The 13,870-nt window shown below is 42.5% G+C and overlaps 1 protein-coding gene across 1 annotated transcript in view; it reads left to right on the top strand.

Moving 5' to 3' along the window:
* The window catches only part of EIF2AK4 (eukaryotic translation initiation factor 2 alpha kinase 4), a 141,452-nt gene that overhangs the window by 102,749 nt on the left and 24,833 nt on the right, over nucleotides 1-13,870 (top strand). The window contains exons 28-31 of the mRNA XM_018568292.1: nucleotides 1,267-1,443; nucleotides 4,190-4,324; nucleotides 12,859-12,973; nucleotides 13,719-13,720. Coding sequence (XP_018423794.1) covers nucleotides 1,267-1,443; nucleotides 4,190-4,324; nucleotides 12,859-12,973; nucleotides 13,719-13,720 — 429 coding nt within the window. The remainder of the gene's footprint in view (nucleotides 1-1,266; nucleotides 1,444-4,189; nucleotides 4,325-12,858; nucleotides 12,974-13,718; nucleotides 13,721-13,870) is intronic.

The following is a 13,870-nucleotide window of genomic DNA, read 5'->3' as shown; positions in this document are numbered from 1 at the left end:
ATTGTACAATGTCTTAACATTAAGTAAATGAGCTTTAAAACAAGCCCCTGCTAACCTATGTAGCCGCAAGCACATTGGAGCAATTCATCCTCAAAGTTCAAAACAGAAGCAATGATGTAATCTCTCAGCTGCAAAAAGGAGGAATTGAAGGACTTCAGTATTTATCTTCTGAAATTTGAGATTGAATTGTCCCACATTGCCTGCAGCTAAGGAGGTCAATAATGGCTTGTTTTAAAAGCTAATTTTGTGATTGATAGGAGTATGCCAGTGCATGAATACCCATATTCTGGCCATAAGTTCACTTTAACTTCTAGCCAGTCTATAACCTAATAGTAATTAACATCAAATCAAGGCCAAACTTTCTATGCATAGAGGCCCTCAGTAGTCTGTGAGCAACGTCTGTACAAAGTGCATTAACTCGTTCAAAGGTAATCTGTTAACTTACTAGTTGGGAGATAGGGAATACTGCACTTTGCTCTACTTTTAATAATCATGCTTAAAGTGACATTAAACCCTCAGATTTTTTAACATAAACCAATACTGTAATGTGTGCCTTACTGTAATCCATGGTAGTTTCCCTTCTCTTTGCTGCTCTTTTAAATCCTCATGTCTTCTCATGCTTGGTGAGAACTTCCCTTTGCAGCTGAGTGCCTCTTCCTGTAGTGCTGGCTCAGGTTGCAAATGTACACACAGACACCATGTAGCCATTCCAGAGACCAGCCAGTCTGCTGCAAAACAGAAGTTCTGCCCAGCATGAGAACAGATACAGATTTAAAAGGAAGAGCAGCAGGAAGAGATTACAGTAAGGCACACATTACAGTATTGTTTTATGTTAAAAAAAATCTGAGGGTTTAATGTCACTTTAATGATTAAGTGCCTCGAACATGAATTGGATATACAGATGCAACCTTCCAGCAAGCGGAACCTTGCACTACAGCACTAAACAATATTGCTTGCTGCAAGCTTTATTTTAATGCAGAACAGCACAAAACATTTTCCAAGTTGGGGGTTTGTGTGTATATTGGGTTTTCTCTGCTGTACCGTACATTAAACGTAATTCACTTATTAGCTTCTTCTTCATCTGTGTGATTCCAACAGTGACTCTTGTCAGCAGCACCTCCTGGGCTTTATTTTACCATTTAGCACAGTTTGGTTGCAAGAACGCTATATTATTGATATACGAGTATTGACTTATGAATGTGTTTTCTGCGGCTGCCCTGTGGTTTATAACACAAGACCTATATTTTGGATATTTATTTATTTCAGTTCCAATTGAATAGACTTTATAAGTTTATTGAGCAGAAAGGAGAGCTCCATGAGCTGGAGGCAATGATGGCCTCTCTGACAAAGCAGAAATCAGGGGTTGGCATCCTGGCAAAGCAAGGCCTGAAAGACCTGGAGGAAATCATTGGACTAGTTAAGAGGCTGGGCATTAAGCTTCAGGTGAGAACCTGCTGAAACTGTGAAATATTTTACTTTCATGAGACATGAACCTGTACAGTACCATTACAGAAAAAATTTGATAGTGTCTTCTTATCACACCTTTCATTTTCTAATCAGTAGAGTAAGCAGGTTCTGTCACATTGAAGTTCTGTCATAGTCATGTCATAGTTCTGTCACATTGGAGCTAGGTGGGTCCTCAGCTGCATGCTCCAACTTGGTGTTTGCATTCTGGCATAAGCCCAGTGACAACTGGTTTTCTTTAAGAGCCCATTTACATTTGTGCTGTGTGTTATTGCACGTGCATTAATGTGTGTTACATCACACATTGATGCGCGTTGCATTAAGGCAGCCCATTAATGGGCTTCCGATGCACCAAAATGCCCCTAAGATCGGACAATCCACAATGTTTGCAAACGCACTATGTTGTGTTGCAGCCTGTTGTATCACAGGTGTTGGGTGCTATTCAAAATGATTAGCACTGCAATGTGTCAATGCATGTAATGTGATTTAGCGGTAATGCATGGATTTAAATTGGCCCTTAAGTGTATTTGGAGCCAAACATTTTTTTTATGGAGTATGGAAGGGTTAAAATCTCTATCCGGTTATTTTTTATGTCCTGATGGGAAGATTTTCCTTCACTTCCTGTCTTGAAGATGCAACAGGAAGTGAGAGGAAATCTCCCCAAATCAAGGTACTACCTTGATTTGGGTACTACCCCTCTTAAATAGCTGTTACCAGAACATTTGTCACCATTTAGAAGGTTTCTCATCTCCTCTTGTTGAGGCAAGTGTAAAATTTTAAATAACCCCTCATTTTCTGTCTTGGTGACAATGGTCATCAGAACAGAGTGAATCCACCTAGTGAGCAGGCCGCAAAAAAAAAAGTGAGAGGGTCTAATCCTTCTCTGCTCTGTCTATAACTAAATAAGTAAGTTGTGCCTTATATATTTATTTTCATATATTAGGTATGGGCAGGTTTGTGTTGATTCCTGATTGGCTGCAGCACATTATCTCTTATTGTAGCTTTTTATTACATGTGCTCATATTTTATAAATCCTAATTATTCTTCACTGAACCCCAGAATAGGAAATGTGCTGGGACATTATGGGCCACACACTATAGAGGAACTTTACACATATCTTCAAAATTACAAGAAAGGCACCGTTTAGAAATGTTTAGTAATGACAATCTACAACACATACTTATAGATAATTGCAGGCTTTTTATTCTTTGCATACCCTATTTTCTTTTCTTCCCCTGTCTTCTGACAGTGGCCATTTTAGCTAAGGGCAGAATAATATATCTATCTTTACTTCCTGGAACTCTGGCACAATTGACTAGGACATATGACCATGCACATCATCTCAGGTGAGGAAAATGCCTTTCCCTTAGATCTCATGAGAACATGGATGATATTTCCCAGCAATGCAATGCTGATGTAACCTTCCTAGGATGCAGCACTTTGGCACGCTTACATCAATTGTGCCAACGTGGACTATGAAGTAAAAAAAAGAAATTGTAAGTAAAATAAAAATGTTTCTTTAGCTAATGAATGCAAGATGATTTCATATCAGCATGCAGAGCTGTATGCTGATGTGATTTTTAGTCAAAGGGGGTAAAGGACCACTTTAAATATATGTAGTCTAGATGTCTTCTGAATAAACATTCCACTTCAAGCAATAGGTGGAGTGTCATAGCTGACCTCCATCTACAAATACTGGCTGGCTGTCTTTCTGATCCTTGGCTTCAGTCCTTTTGTAAGTCACTGACTCACATGATAGTTCTAGGTTAGTGACAAGGAAACATTTTGAGCAAAAGGATCCGCATGACAGCCAGGCAATGGCATCCTCCATTGGCCTTGCCAGGAAGGGGGTCTAAACACCTGGTCTTCAAGTGGTTAAAGAATGTGTGCTAGGAATGAAGCTTTAATGAGAAATTTGTCTCTTTTATTCAAACCCAGCCGAGTTCTGATATTTTCTAAATTTTATGTTGCTTTGGGCTCGTTCACACTTTGTCTGGTCATAAAACGCATACCCATTAATTCCTATTGTAAAAAATGAGGCTAGTTTACACTATTGCATTCAGTTCCAGAATGTTTAAAAAAAAAAGTAGTGTGTGCTCTATTTTTTCTGGTTTGGAATGCACCAGAACACATGCAAACACACCAGAATGCACTAGAAATCCAATTGAGAGGAAAGAAACTCACCGGAACACATAAAAAACCTGTTACAACTTGCGTGACCACGTTTGCAGAAAAACATCCAGACATGGTGTGAATGGGCCCTTTAAATATGAGAGAATTTATAGATTTTCATGGATGGATGTTGGGTGGGAAGCTGCTGGCAGGGCTATCCACTGAGTGAATTTTGCTCCGTTTATATCAAGCTTTATTGTGTTTTGATGTTTTAGGCTAGGTTCACACCAGATGACAGCTCACTTTTTTTGCGGGGCAGGAGGGGACGTGGTGTGCCATAGAAGTGAATGGCACTGTAGCCACACCCTCTGGCCACAATGCGATCGACCACAAATGCATTGTTTGATAAGAAAAGGCTACATTGACCTTCATTGCCTGCAGTTCAAATGCACCTCTATAAGACATGCTGCAACCAAAAAAACACAACTCAGTTCAAACATAGCTTCTGAACTACCATGTGTACAGCTCACTGGAGTTAATCTTCATGTAAAGGTATTTGCTTCACATTCAAAACACACTCTGCTTGTCCAATGTTTGTGTCTGTTTCTTTTAGATGGTGGTAAATTTCGGCCTGGTGTACAAGATGCAGCAGCACAATGGGATTGTGTTTCAATTTGTGGCATTCATCAAACGCCGACAGAGGACCATCCCTGAGATCCTGGCAGCTGGGGGGAGATATGACCATCTGGTACGTGTTGTGTAACAGAGTTGCGGGAGGACTGAGCTCACTGTACAGCTGGCCAGCAAATAATCCCTTGATTTAGTAATACAAATTATTGGTGAGATTTTTTCCAAGTTCCAATTGAGACTGAGGTAGCATAAAAACCTAGCAAAAATTCTAACTAGGGATGTACCGGTATTGGCGCAGATACTGGGCATTTTCACTCGTACTCTTACTCGTGAAAATGCCGTGCTACTAACCGCTGATACTGGCGCTTGTTTACAGCGTCGGTATGGCTGACCAGCTTCTCCTTCTCGCTACCTGCACAGCCATGGTGAGACCCGCAGGCAACCATGGTGAGCAACACATAGTATATAGTTTCATATTATTGGTCACTGCTGTATAATACTTTGCTGGGAATTGTAGTCCTTTTAACACTTGGAGTCAGTGGCAGCGGTTGCAGCTGTGTCCAGCACCTGGCGTTCCATCACTTCCCTAAAATCATTAGTCTGTATTGTACCGTTTCCCCGAAAATAAGACCTACCCCGAAAATAAGACGTAGTACTATTTTTGGGAATTGCTAAAATATAAAACCTACCCTGAAAATAAGACCTAGTTGTGACCATTCCCAAGGGCTGATGGTGGCATAAGGGGCTTTCTTCGGGACGCAGAAGCGATCTGGCGACAGGTAAGTCGCCAGGATCGCTTCTGTTGTAAAGCCGACAGTCGGCTCTACAAGTTTAAACAGACTCCCGGCGGCAAAAGTCGCCGGGAGTCTGTTTAAACAGCCCCGATGCTGGCGACGTACACTGTACGTCGTCAGTCACGAAGGGGTTAATTTCGGATTGTTTTTACATTAAAAAAAAATATAAGACCTACCCCCGAAAATAAGACCTAAAGTGTGCTTTTTTGAGCCAAAAAAAAATATAAGACAGTGTCTTATTTTCGGGGAAACACGGTATTAGAAAAACTGTCACATGACACTAAAAAAAAAAAAAAAGGTATTGGTAATTTGTATCGGCAAGTACTTGAGGAAAAGTACTCATACTCGGTCTTGGAAAAAATGGTATTGGTGCATCCCTAATTCTAACCCTTTCCCATTCCATTCACGACTTGAAAGAAACTAATCTATTTCTGAAAATGCTAGTTGCCTGGCTGTCATGCTGAACCCCTGTCTTTGATACTTTAAAGCTGGTCATGCACTGGTTGTGCTGTTACAACTGTTGTATGAAAATATGACACAATGCACAGTCATAGTTAATATTTATATTACTGTGAATTGAGACTTTACATTTCCTTAAGCCACTGTTCATTGGCACTAGTATAGTCGGTTTGTATAATGCCATCTTGTCATTTTGGTTATAGCACCATTCTTTTCTGTGTTCCCTCCCATTTTATGATGTATTTCCCTTCATCATTGTAAGTTTTCTCCTCAAAATGGCTGATGTCTCATGGCCACATGTTAATATGCTTGCATGTGGGAAAGCATTACCATTTTTCAATCATCTGCTATATCCTGTTGTCTGCTGTAACCTGCTGCATGCAGTAAAGATTTTCATGGATGAAAAGTATTTGGTGAGTTCCACTATCTGATAGACTGTCTGTGGTGACTGTATCTGCTTAAACAGGCCAGGCAGAGAGGTGTCAGCAAGGGATAAATTACTAACTCAACAGTTGGAGCCAGAATACTGTTTGAATTTCGTCCAAGTCCTGCTGACTCAGCTGAGATTTGATCAACATATGACCCTTCCCGATTCGACAGACGATTTTTTAACCAATCTTTGCCAAAAGGAACCAGTTTGAAAATTCACAGCCAAACATTACTGCTCAGGTATTATGGTAGCAGCATACCCGTCGCTGTCAAAATACAATAGTCCTGTGGTGGTTGAACGAGAAACAACAGCCAGTATATGGCCAGCTTATACTAAAATAAAGTGCCAAGCTATTAATCCTTGATGTGAAACTAAAGTATGACAATACAAATATAATAAAAAAAATTATATAAAATAAACTTTCACTGCAGTGCTCCAGAATATTTGCTTAGTTCTCGGTTTACACTGTTCTCATACTACCCCTTGCAATTCATTGTAGCACAGCGCAATAGGATAATACTTCATACAATTTAGATAAGTGCTGCCTCCAGTAATCAAGTTTGCTAAGCAGATATGGTGGAGCATTGCATTGAAAGTTTATTTAATCTATGTTTTGAATTACAAGCAATTCTTCTAATCCATATACACTCACTGGCCACTTTATTAGGTACATCTTGCTAGTACCGGGTTGGACCTCCTTTTGCCGCCAGAACTGCCTTAATTCTTCATGGCATAGATTCAACAAGGTGTTGGAAACATTCCTCAGAGATTTTGGTCCACATTGACATGATAGAATCACGCAGTTGCTGCAGATTTGTCGGCTGCACATCCATGATGCGAATCTCACGTTCCACCACATCCCAAAGGTGCTCTATTGGATTGAGATCTGCTGACTGTGGAGGCCATTGGAGTACATTGAACTCATTGTCATGTTCAAGAAACCAGTTTGAGATGATGTGGGTTTTGGTGACATGGTGCATTATCCTGCTGGAAGTAGCCATCAGAAGAAAATATCCCCTACACCACCACCAGCCTGAACCGTGGTCTTCTGCTGCTGTAGCCCATCTGATTCAAGGTTCGACGTGTTGTGCGTTCAGAGATGGTATTCTGCATACCTTGGTTGTAAGGAGTGGCTATTTGAGTTACTGTTGCCTTTCTATCATCACGAACCAGTCTGCCAATTCTACTCTGACATCAACAAGGCATTTTCTAACACACAACTACAGCTCACTGGATATTTTCTCTTTTTTGGACCATTCTCTGTAAACCCTAGAGATGGTTGTGCATGAAAATCCTAGTAGATCAGCAGTTTTTCGAATCCTTAGACTGGCACCAACAGCCATGCCATGTTCAAAGTCACTTAAAATCCCCTTTCTTCCCCATTCTGATGCTCTGTTTGAACTTTAGGAAGTCGACTTCACCACTTTTAGATGCCTAAATGCATTGAGTTGCTGCCATGTGATTGGCTGATTAGCAATTTGTGTTACCAAGCAATTGAACAGGTGTACCTAATAAAGTGGCGTGGTGTGTGTAATTCACAATTTTGTTCAAGTCCTATTGCTTGTGGAGCACTGGATGAACTGGTGAAAAGTTCACAGAAGGAGCTTATTGTTTAAGAACCACATTCGGGGAATCCCTCCCGGTACCTAAAAGGGATCTGCGCTTAGAGACCTATCTTCTAGGTCTCGGGGAGGTAAGCCATTTTACATACAGGCTGAGAACACGATACACCTGGGGAAGGTGGAGGAATCACGTATTTACTGTATTTGTGATACATCAGTGTTTTATTGGACTCGGGACTATTATAGATTGTGACACAAATGAACTGTGGACACGTTGAATATCTGAGCAATTCGTGTTGATTATGAAATAATTTTTGATAGAATTTTTTTGATTTATAATTATACGTGTTTTGTTACTTATATACTTTGTGTTCAATCTTGCGTGGGGGTAATTTGTTGTACATGAATTGTGGATACGTTGAGTACTGACTTATTCACGCTGCTGATGAAAATTGTGGTAGTCTCTGTCATGTATAACACATGCTAAGTTTTGATTTAGCACCACTGGATTTATGATTATATTTGTTTGTTTATATTTTTGTACTTTAGTTTCACATCAAGAATTAATAGATTGGCACTTTATTTTGGGATTTTACTTATTAATACGCTATATTAGTGTGGGTATTAGTACTTGGCAGCTTTATTTACTTTTGCACGGGAGTATATCACACTCATATGGCCAGCTTAAATGATATCTCTGTCCTGGAAGTTGCAGATAATGATTGCCGACTTTTCTGATCTGCATTCATGTCAGTGACTCAAGGTATTAAACCTCGAGGGTCAGCATAACAGCCAGGCATTTAGTATTCTCAAAAGGCGGTCTGCATTGGCACCCTGTATTTCTCTCAAAGCAGGTTTACTTTTTGCATGGAGATCAGCCAATTTTACATTCATCCTTGTTTTTATTGATAGGGGAGGGGTTAGAACCTTCATTTGATTTTTATTGCAGTTTGTTGCCCCAGTTTGAGAGGTTTACCCTCACTTAATTTCCTGATGTCAGCATTACAGGAAGTGAGAGAAAATCTAGCATGGTTTAAGACTAGAGTGATACAGACAGCAATACTATTTTCTCTTACATTCATTGAAGGACACCGCCGAATCTTCATATTACAGAAGGGTTATATGCCACTTGCAGTAGTAGGAAGCCAGGCAGACCAAAAAAAAACAACAAAGCATGCCCCTGCGGGTGGCTCAACCCCCCACTTGTTAGAGACAAGTTTGCCTAGCATCGAGGAGTAAGGACCTGCTCCCTGCTATGGATCCTAGTTCCTTTCTTTTTCTTTATTTTTTCCTTGATCTTCAATCAACAGCTTAGCTGGGTGACAGGCTAGATAATATAGATCCTTGTAGTCTCCCCAGCTCCTTTTTGGATCTGAGTGTTCCTCACGGGTGACGCATATGACTGACTGGGCACTGGGCTGGTTTGTCACAGTGTCCCCCCTGGCTATTAGCACCCCCACTTTGTTTTAGAGGCGATCTGATTTGAGAGAAGGTACCCTATCCTCTACCTTGAGTAATAAGTAGTGCGCTCTTCCCTGCTCAGGCTGCAGCCTTCTTCTCCCTTCTCGCTCGAGTACTGTGAGCTGACTGGATCGGTGCCTCTCCCTTGGGTTCCCTTCTACCATAACTGCAGCGGTCTTCTCCTGAGCTTTTACTTTACTTGCTGGGCTTTTCCATCCCCTCCCTCCTTGCGCAGTACGCAAGACCTGTGTGTACTGTGCATTATTAGAGGGCTACTAGTCCCAGCGTGCCGTTTTTTTCTGTATATTATACACTAGAGGACTTTAAGTCTCAGCATGCCCTGCACATACTGCATATTATGCACTAAAGGGCTACGAGTCCCAGAGTGGCCTGGGAATACTGTGTCTTTTGTACACCAGAGGGCTACAAGTCCCAGCATGACTTGTGTGTGTTGCATCTTATACGCTAGAGGACTACAAGTCCCAGCATGTCCTGTAATTACTGCATATTATACACTAGAGGGCTACTAGTCCCAGTGTGACCAGTGCATACAGTGTATTATACACTGGAGGACTACAAGTCTCGGCTTGTCCTGTACATGCTGCATATTATACACTAAGTCCCAGCGTAGCCTGTGCCTACTGTGTATTGTACACTAGAGGGCTACAAGTCCCAGCATGACCTTTGTGTGTTGCATTTTATACACTAGAGGACTAAAAGTCTCGGGGTGCCCTTTACATACTGCATATTATACTCTAGGGGATTACAAGTCCCAGCATGTCCTGTGCGTGCTGCATATTATATGCCCTACACATACGGTGTAATTTACACTAAAGGACTACATGTCCCAGCATGACCTGCTTACGTTGCAGATTGTACACATTCTATCTTCCTCCTGTATTTTCAGGGTCTGCTTTGCGGGTCCCCAGTCTGTTGCAATGTAGGTGTTTACCTCCATTTTGGTAGGGGTGTTCCTCATAGTATAGCCTTGACCTGCAATGGGGGTCTTTACCCTTATGAGGCTTTGTGTCTATTGTGAGGATTCTGTGGATGCTCTGTCGGATCCTCTGGTTCCTTTGGTGCGCACGGATCATGGCACTTGTTTACAGTGTCTTATTATCACTCCCTCATAGGGAATGGTAGTGTCTCGTGGGCTTGTCCTACCTAGGCGTGTTTTGTTTCGCTTCTTTTTAATGGAGGGTCCCCTAACGCAGCAGAATGCAGACATCTCCCCCAGTACCCGTCTGTGTCACGCCTGCACAAGGCTACGGTTATGGACGTGGTGCCTCCCTCTTTCGAGGAACCGATGGACAGAGTGAACTCCAGGTTTGGATTTATGTAAATCATCGCTGGAGCGTTCTTGGTTTCTTTGACACTCGCTGAGTTGACGAAGCTTTGCGCCAGGGTCTGGAAGGTGAACAGCTGTCTTCTGTTTTTTGGGAACTGCCTGCTCGCTTGATCCTCGGTCTCCTGTATGTGTGATGCTTTGCTGGATACTGGATCATTGTTGTCTCATTTATTGATTTAGTTGGTTGGATCCCCTAGCTCTCTCCTCCATGCTGGGAGGAGGGCACAGCAAGGAGTAGCCAGCCTTCTATTGCAATTTGAAATGGCCAATAGCAGGGTGGATATTGCACCAGCCCACTACCTGCTGTATTTTCAGCTGCCGTCTGCGGAATCTTGCCACTGCCAGCTGTCATTCCCTTGCTGAACCTATAAAAATGCCATGTGCTTACAATAATACTGTAAATATTAAAAATACATTATAAAAGGTGGGGGGGAATTATAAAAGGTGGGGAAAAAAATCATTTTCGGTTTTGGCCTGACTAATTCTGCTGCGGGAGGTGCGTTGCAGTGCCATTAATTTCAATGGCACCCCAAATGCACACCCACAGTGTGATCACCCACACTGCAATGCATGGTACCGAAATGCCGTGCGATTGCAAAAAATTGTGCATTTTTTTAAAATCTGATTTATCGAAAAAATAATCAGCCAATTAATCGATTATGAAAATAATCATTAGTTGCAGCCCTAGGGTCCTTCCTTATCTACTCATGAGTGTCTTGTTGTCTCCAAACGATACAAAGTCCATAAACCTTGCAGCACTCCTTACCATTATTGAGCAAGATGCAGGGGACCCTGCATGGCCCCCAAAAGCGCTCATCTTCATGACATCTATCAATAGTGGATTTGCACTGACATGAATCTTCGTGCTGGAGTGTTGATGACATCTGCATTTGTTGTTGTCTCCAAGACAAACCCTTCTTCACTAGTCCGCTTGAAGATTTACCCCAACCTCATTGCATGAGGGTGAGGAGCTGTCTTTGTTTGCGGATCCATAGTTGGCTCGCATTTCGGACTGTTGGTCTTACTGGGGCAACAGAGTATCTCGATCAGGCTTGTCTGGCCGACCTCATTTTCCAAGCACTGGTTGCCAATTTGCTGATTACCGTGCGCACCCTAGGTTTTTGCTGGGTCCTTGTCATCCAGGAATCTTTTTTGTGTCCTTTCTGGAGTCCCTGGGCCTACTCCTGGTTTCGAGTCATGCCAGGGTGTTTTTCCCTTGAAGGGATTCCGGTCACCATGGTGACACTGGATGTCATCCTCTGTATGCAGACCTGATGCACCTGGTTGCAGATGTTCCTTGGCAGCTACTGCTACGGCCAGATCTTCTGTTGCGAGGCAAAATTTTAATCCTTGCTGTCGCTGGCCTTTACGGTGTGGCTATTGCTATTCAGGTGGTGCAAGATAGGGGGCTGTGGGACTCTGTGGTATATTCTATGCCTAGGGCATGTGAGACTATTGCTCGTTTTTAGCATCCATTGACTCGCATTCCTTAGTTTGTACCATTTTGCAGCAGTCTCCCTTTGAGCGTGAGTTGTCCTTTTTGATCTTATCTCCGGCTTTGGCTTTTGGATGGCCATCACCTTGGTCCGGAGGGGTTCGCCATTGCATGGCTTGTTTTGTCTGCCTCTTTTTTGGCTTGCATAGGGGGAAGGTAGTTCTTAGACAGTGACCCTCTTTTTTTTTTTTTTGCCTAGGTGGTGTCTTTTTCCATCTCTCTGGGGGTATTGTCCTCCTTCCTTTTGTCTTCCACGGGCGGATCTCATGTGTTGGCCGTCCTTGCCTAGATGTGGCTAGAGCCGTTGGAGTTTCTCATCTTTGGGCTCTGTTTTGCAGGTTTGTTAGGCAGCCACCTGGTCAATGGTGAATGTCTTGCTTCTTTTTATATGGGATGTTGTTGCTTCTGCAGATTAAGGTTTTGGCTGCAAGGCTTTTGCTGGCGGAGGGTTAGTTGTGTGGGTGCCTCTTTTTCTTGTTCCGTTTGGTTTGCCATCCCTCATTTCTCACTGCTTTGGGACGTCCCTGTCCTTCAATGAACGTAAGAGAAAATAGTTTTTTTTTAACTCACCGTAAAATCCTTTTTTCTGAGTTCATTGAAGGAAGTTCATTGAAGGACACAGCTCCCTCCCCTCTGGAGTTGTCTGTGCCCTTTGTTTCTTCTCTACTGCTTTTTTAAATAACTGAGCTACCTCTAACAAGTGGGTGATTGAGCCACCAGCAGCGGCGACCCAAGGGCTATGCTATGTTGTTTTTTTGTCTGCCTAGCGTCCTACTCCTGCAAGTGGCATATATAACCCTTCTGTGAAATGAAGATTCGGAGGTGTCCTTCAATGAACTCAGAAAAAAGATTTTAGGTGAGTTTAAAAAATCCTATTTTTTCCATTACAAATCCTGATTTTTAAACCTTGCACTGTATTGTCATCTTTGATTGATGAATGCAGAATTTTGATCCAGCCTCACATGGTCCAGTTGTAGTAGATTTGCTAAATCAAGAAATTCATAGCTACTGTATGGCCAAAATTGAGCTGTGTTTGCTATTGCAATGTTGTGAGGTGTTAGTTATTTCAGCTTGTACAGTGACAATATAATGTCATCTTTTAGATTTCCCAGTTTCGAGGGCCTCAGACTGGATCTGCCATTCTACCCTGTGCTGTTGGCATTAGTATTGCTATAGACAAGATTTCCGCTGCTCTGTCCAATGCTGAGGAAAATGTAAGTCTTATTCTGATTTCCAATAATGTACTGGTTTCTATTTACGTTTTTTTTTTCTTTTTCTGTGAACTACTTACTTGCAAAAATATCCAAGGCATACAGGGACCATAAATAGTCAACCATGTGAACATGAAGCTGGGTTGCTCTATGAACACGTCCATTACCCACCAATTGTTTCCAGCACTCTATGTACAGTACACAAAAGCACAAAGCAAACCATTGATATGGCAGACTACAGCAGGGGTGCCCATAAGGTCGATCGCGATCTACCAGTCGATCGCAAAGCTTAACGATCGCGATCGGAAGTTATAGTTGGCTGCTCTGTTTATCTTGGAGCTCAGCTGCTGCTGGCTGGGTGCAGTTCTGAGACATGACCAGCAGGTCAAGCAAAACAAATGACAAACGCACTCAACAATTTGTCACCAGCTATACAGTAAGGTGCACACGAAATGGGCTTAGAACAGTAAAACAGTAGAAAGGTATCATGGCACACTCACAAACCAGCATGTAAAACAACTTGTCTCACCACTAAGGTTAATAACAGAGGTTTGGATACACGTCTTTTGCAGAAAATGTGAAAGCCGCACAGCCGCGCCAAGGCACCTCTTATAGTGCGGTCCTAACTCTAAACTATGAGAGTCTCCATCTTGGAGCACATGGGGGCAGAAGATTTCAAATTGGGTGCAGGTTTGTCAGGAGGAAGCCCAGCAGGTGGCGCTCTGTCCCAGCCAAGCTCCTGACACTGTAAGCCGTAGTTCACAGAGTACAGCATGCAGCTGCTCTACTCTGAGGAAGTCTGAGAGCTGGGGCCACGGACATCGGACAGTCCCTGGCCGGCTGAGTGATGTTCTTTCTCAGAGGGAGGGGACATTGTGTACCGCAGGAGATATATATATATATA

Source organism: Nanorana parkeri, unplaced genomic scaffold (assembly GCF_000935625.1).
Source record: "Nanorana parkeri isolate BGI_ZX_2015 unplaced genomic scaffold, ASM93562v1 scaffold1168, whole genome shotgun sequence".
Lineage (NCBI taxonomy): Eukaryota > Metazoa > Chordata > Amphibia > Anura > Dicroglossidae > Nanorana > Nanorana parkeri.
Note: the sequence above shows the minus strand (reverse complement) of the source record. Positions and strands in the feature narration are given on the sequence as shown.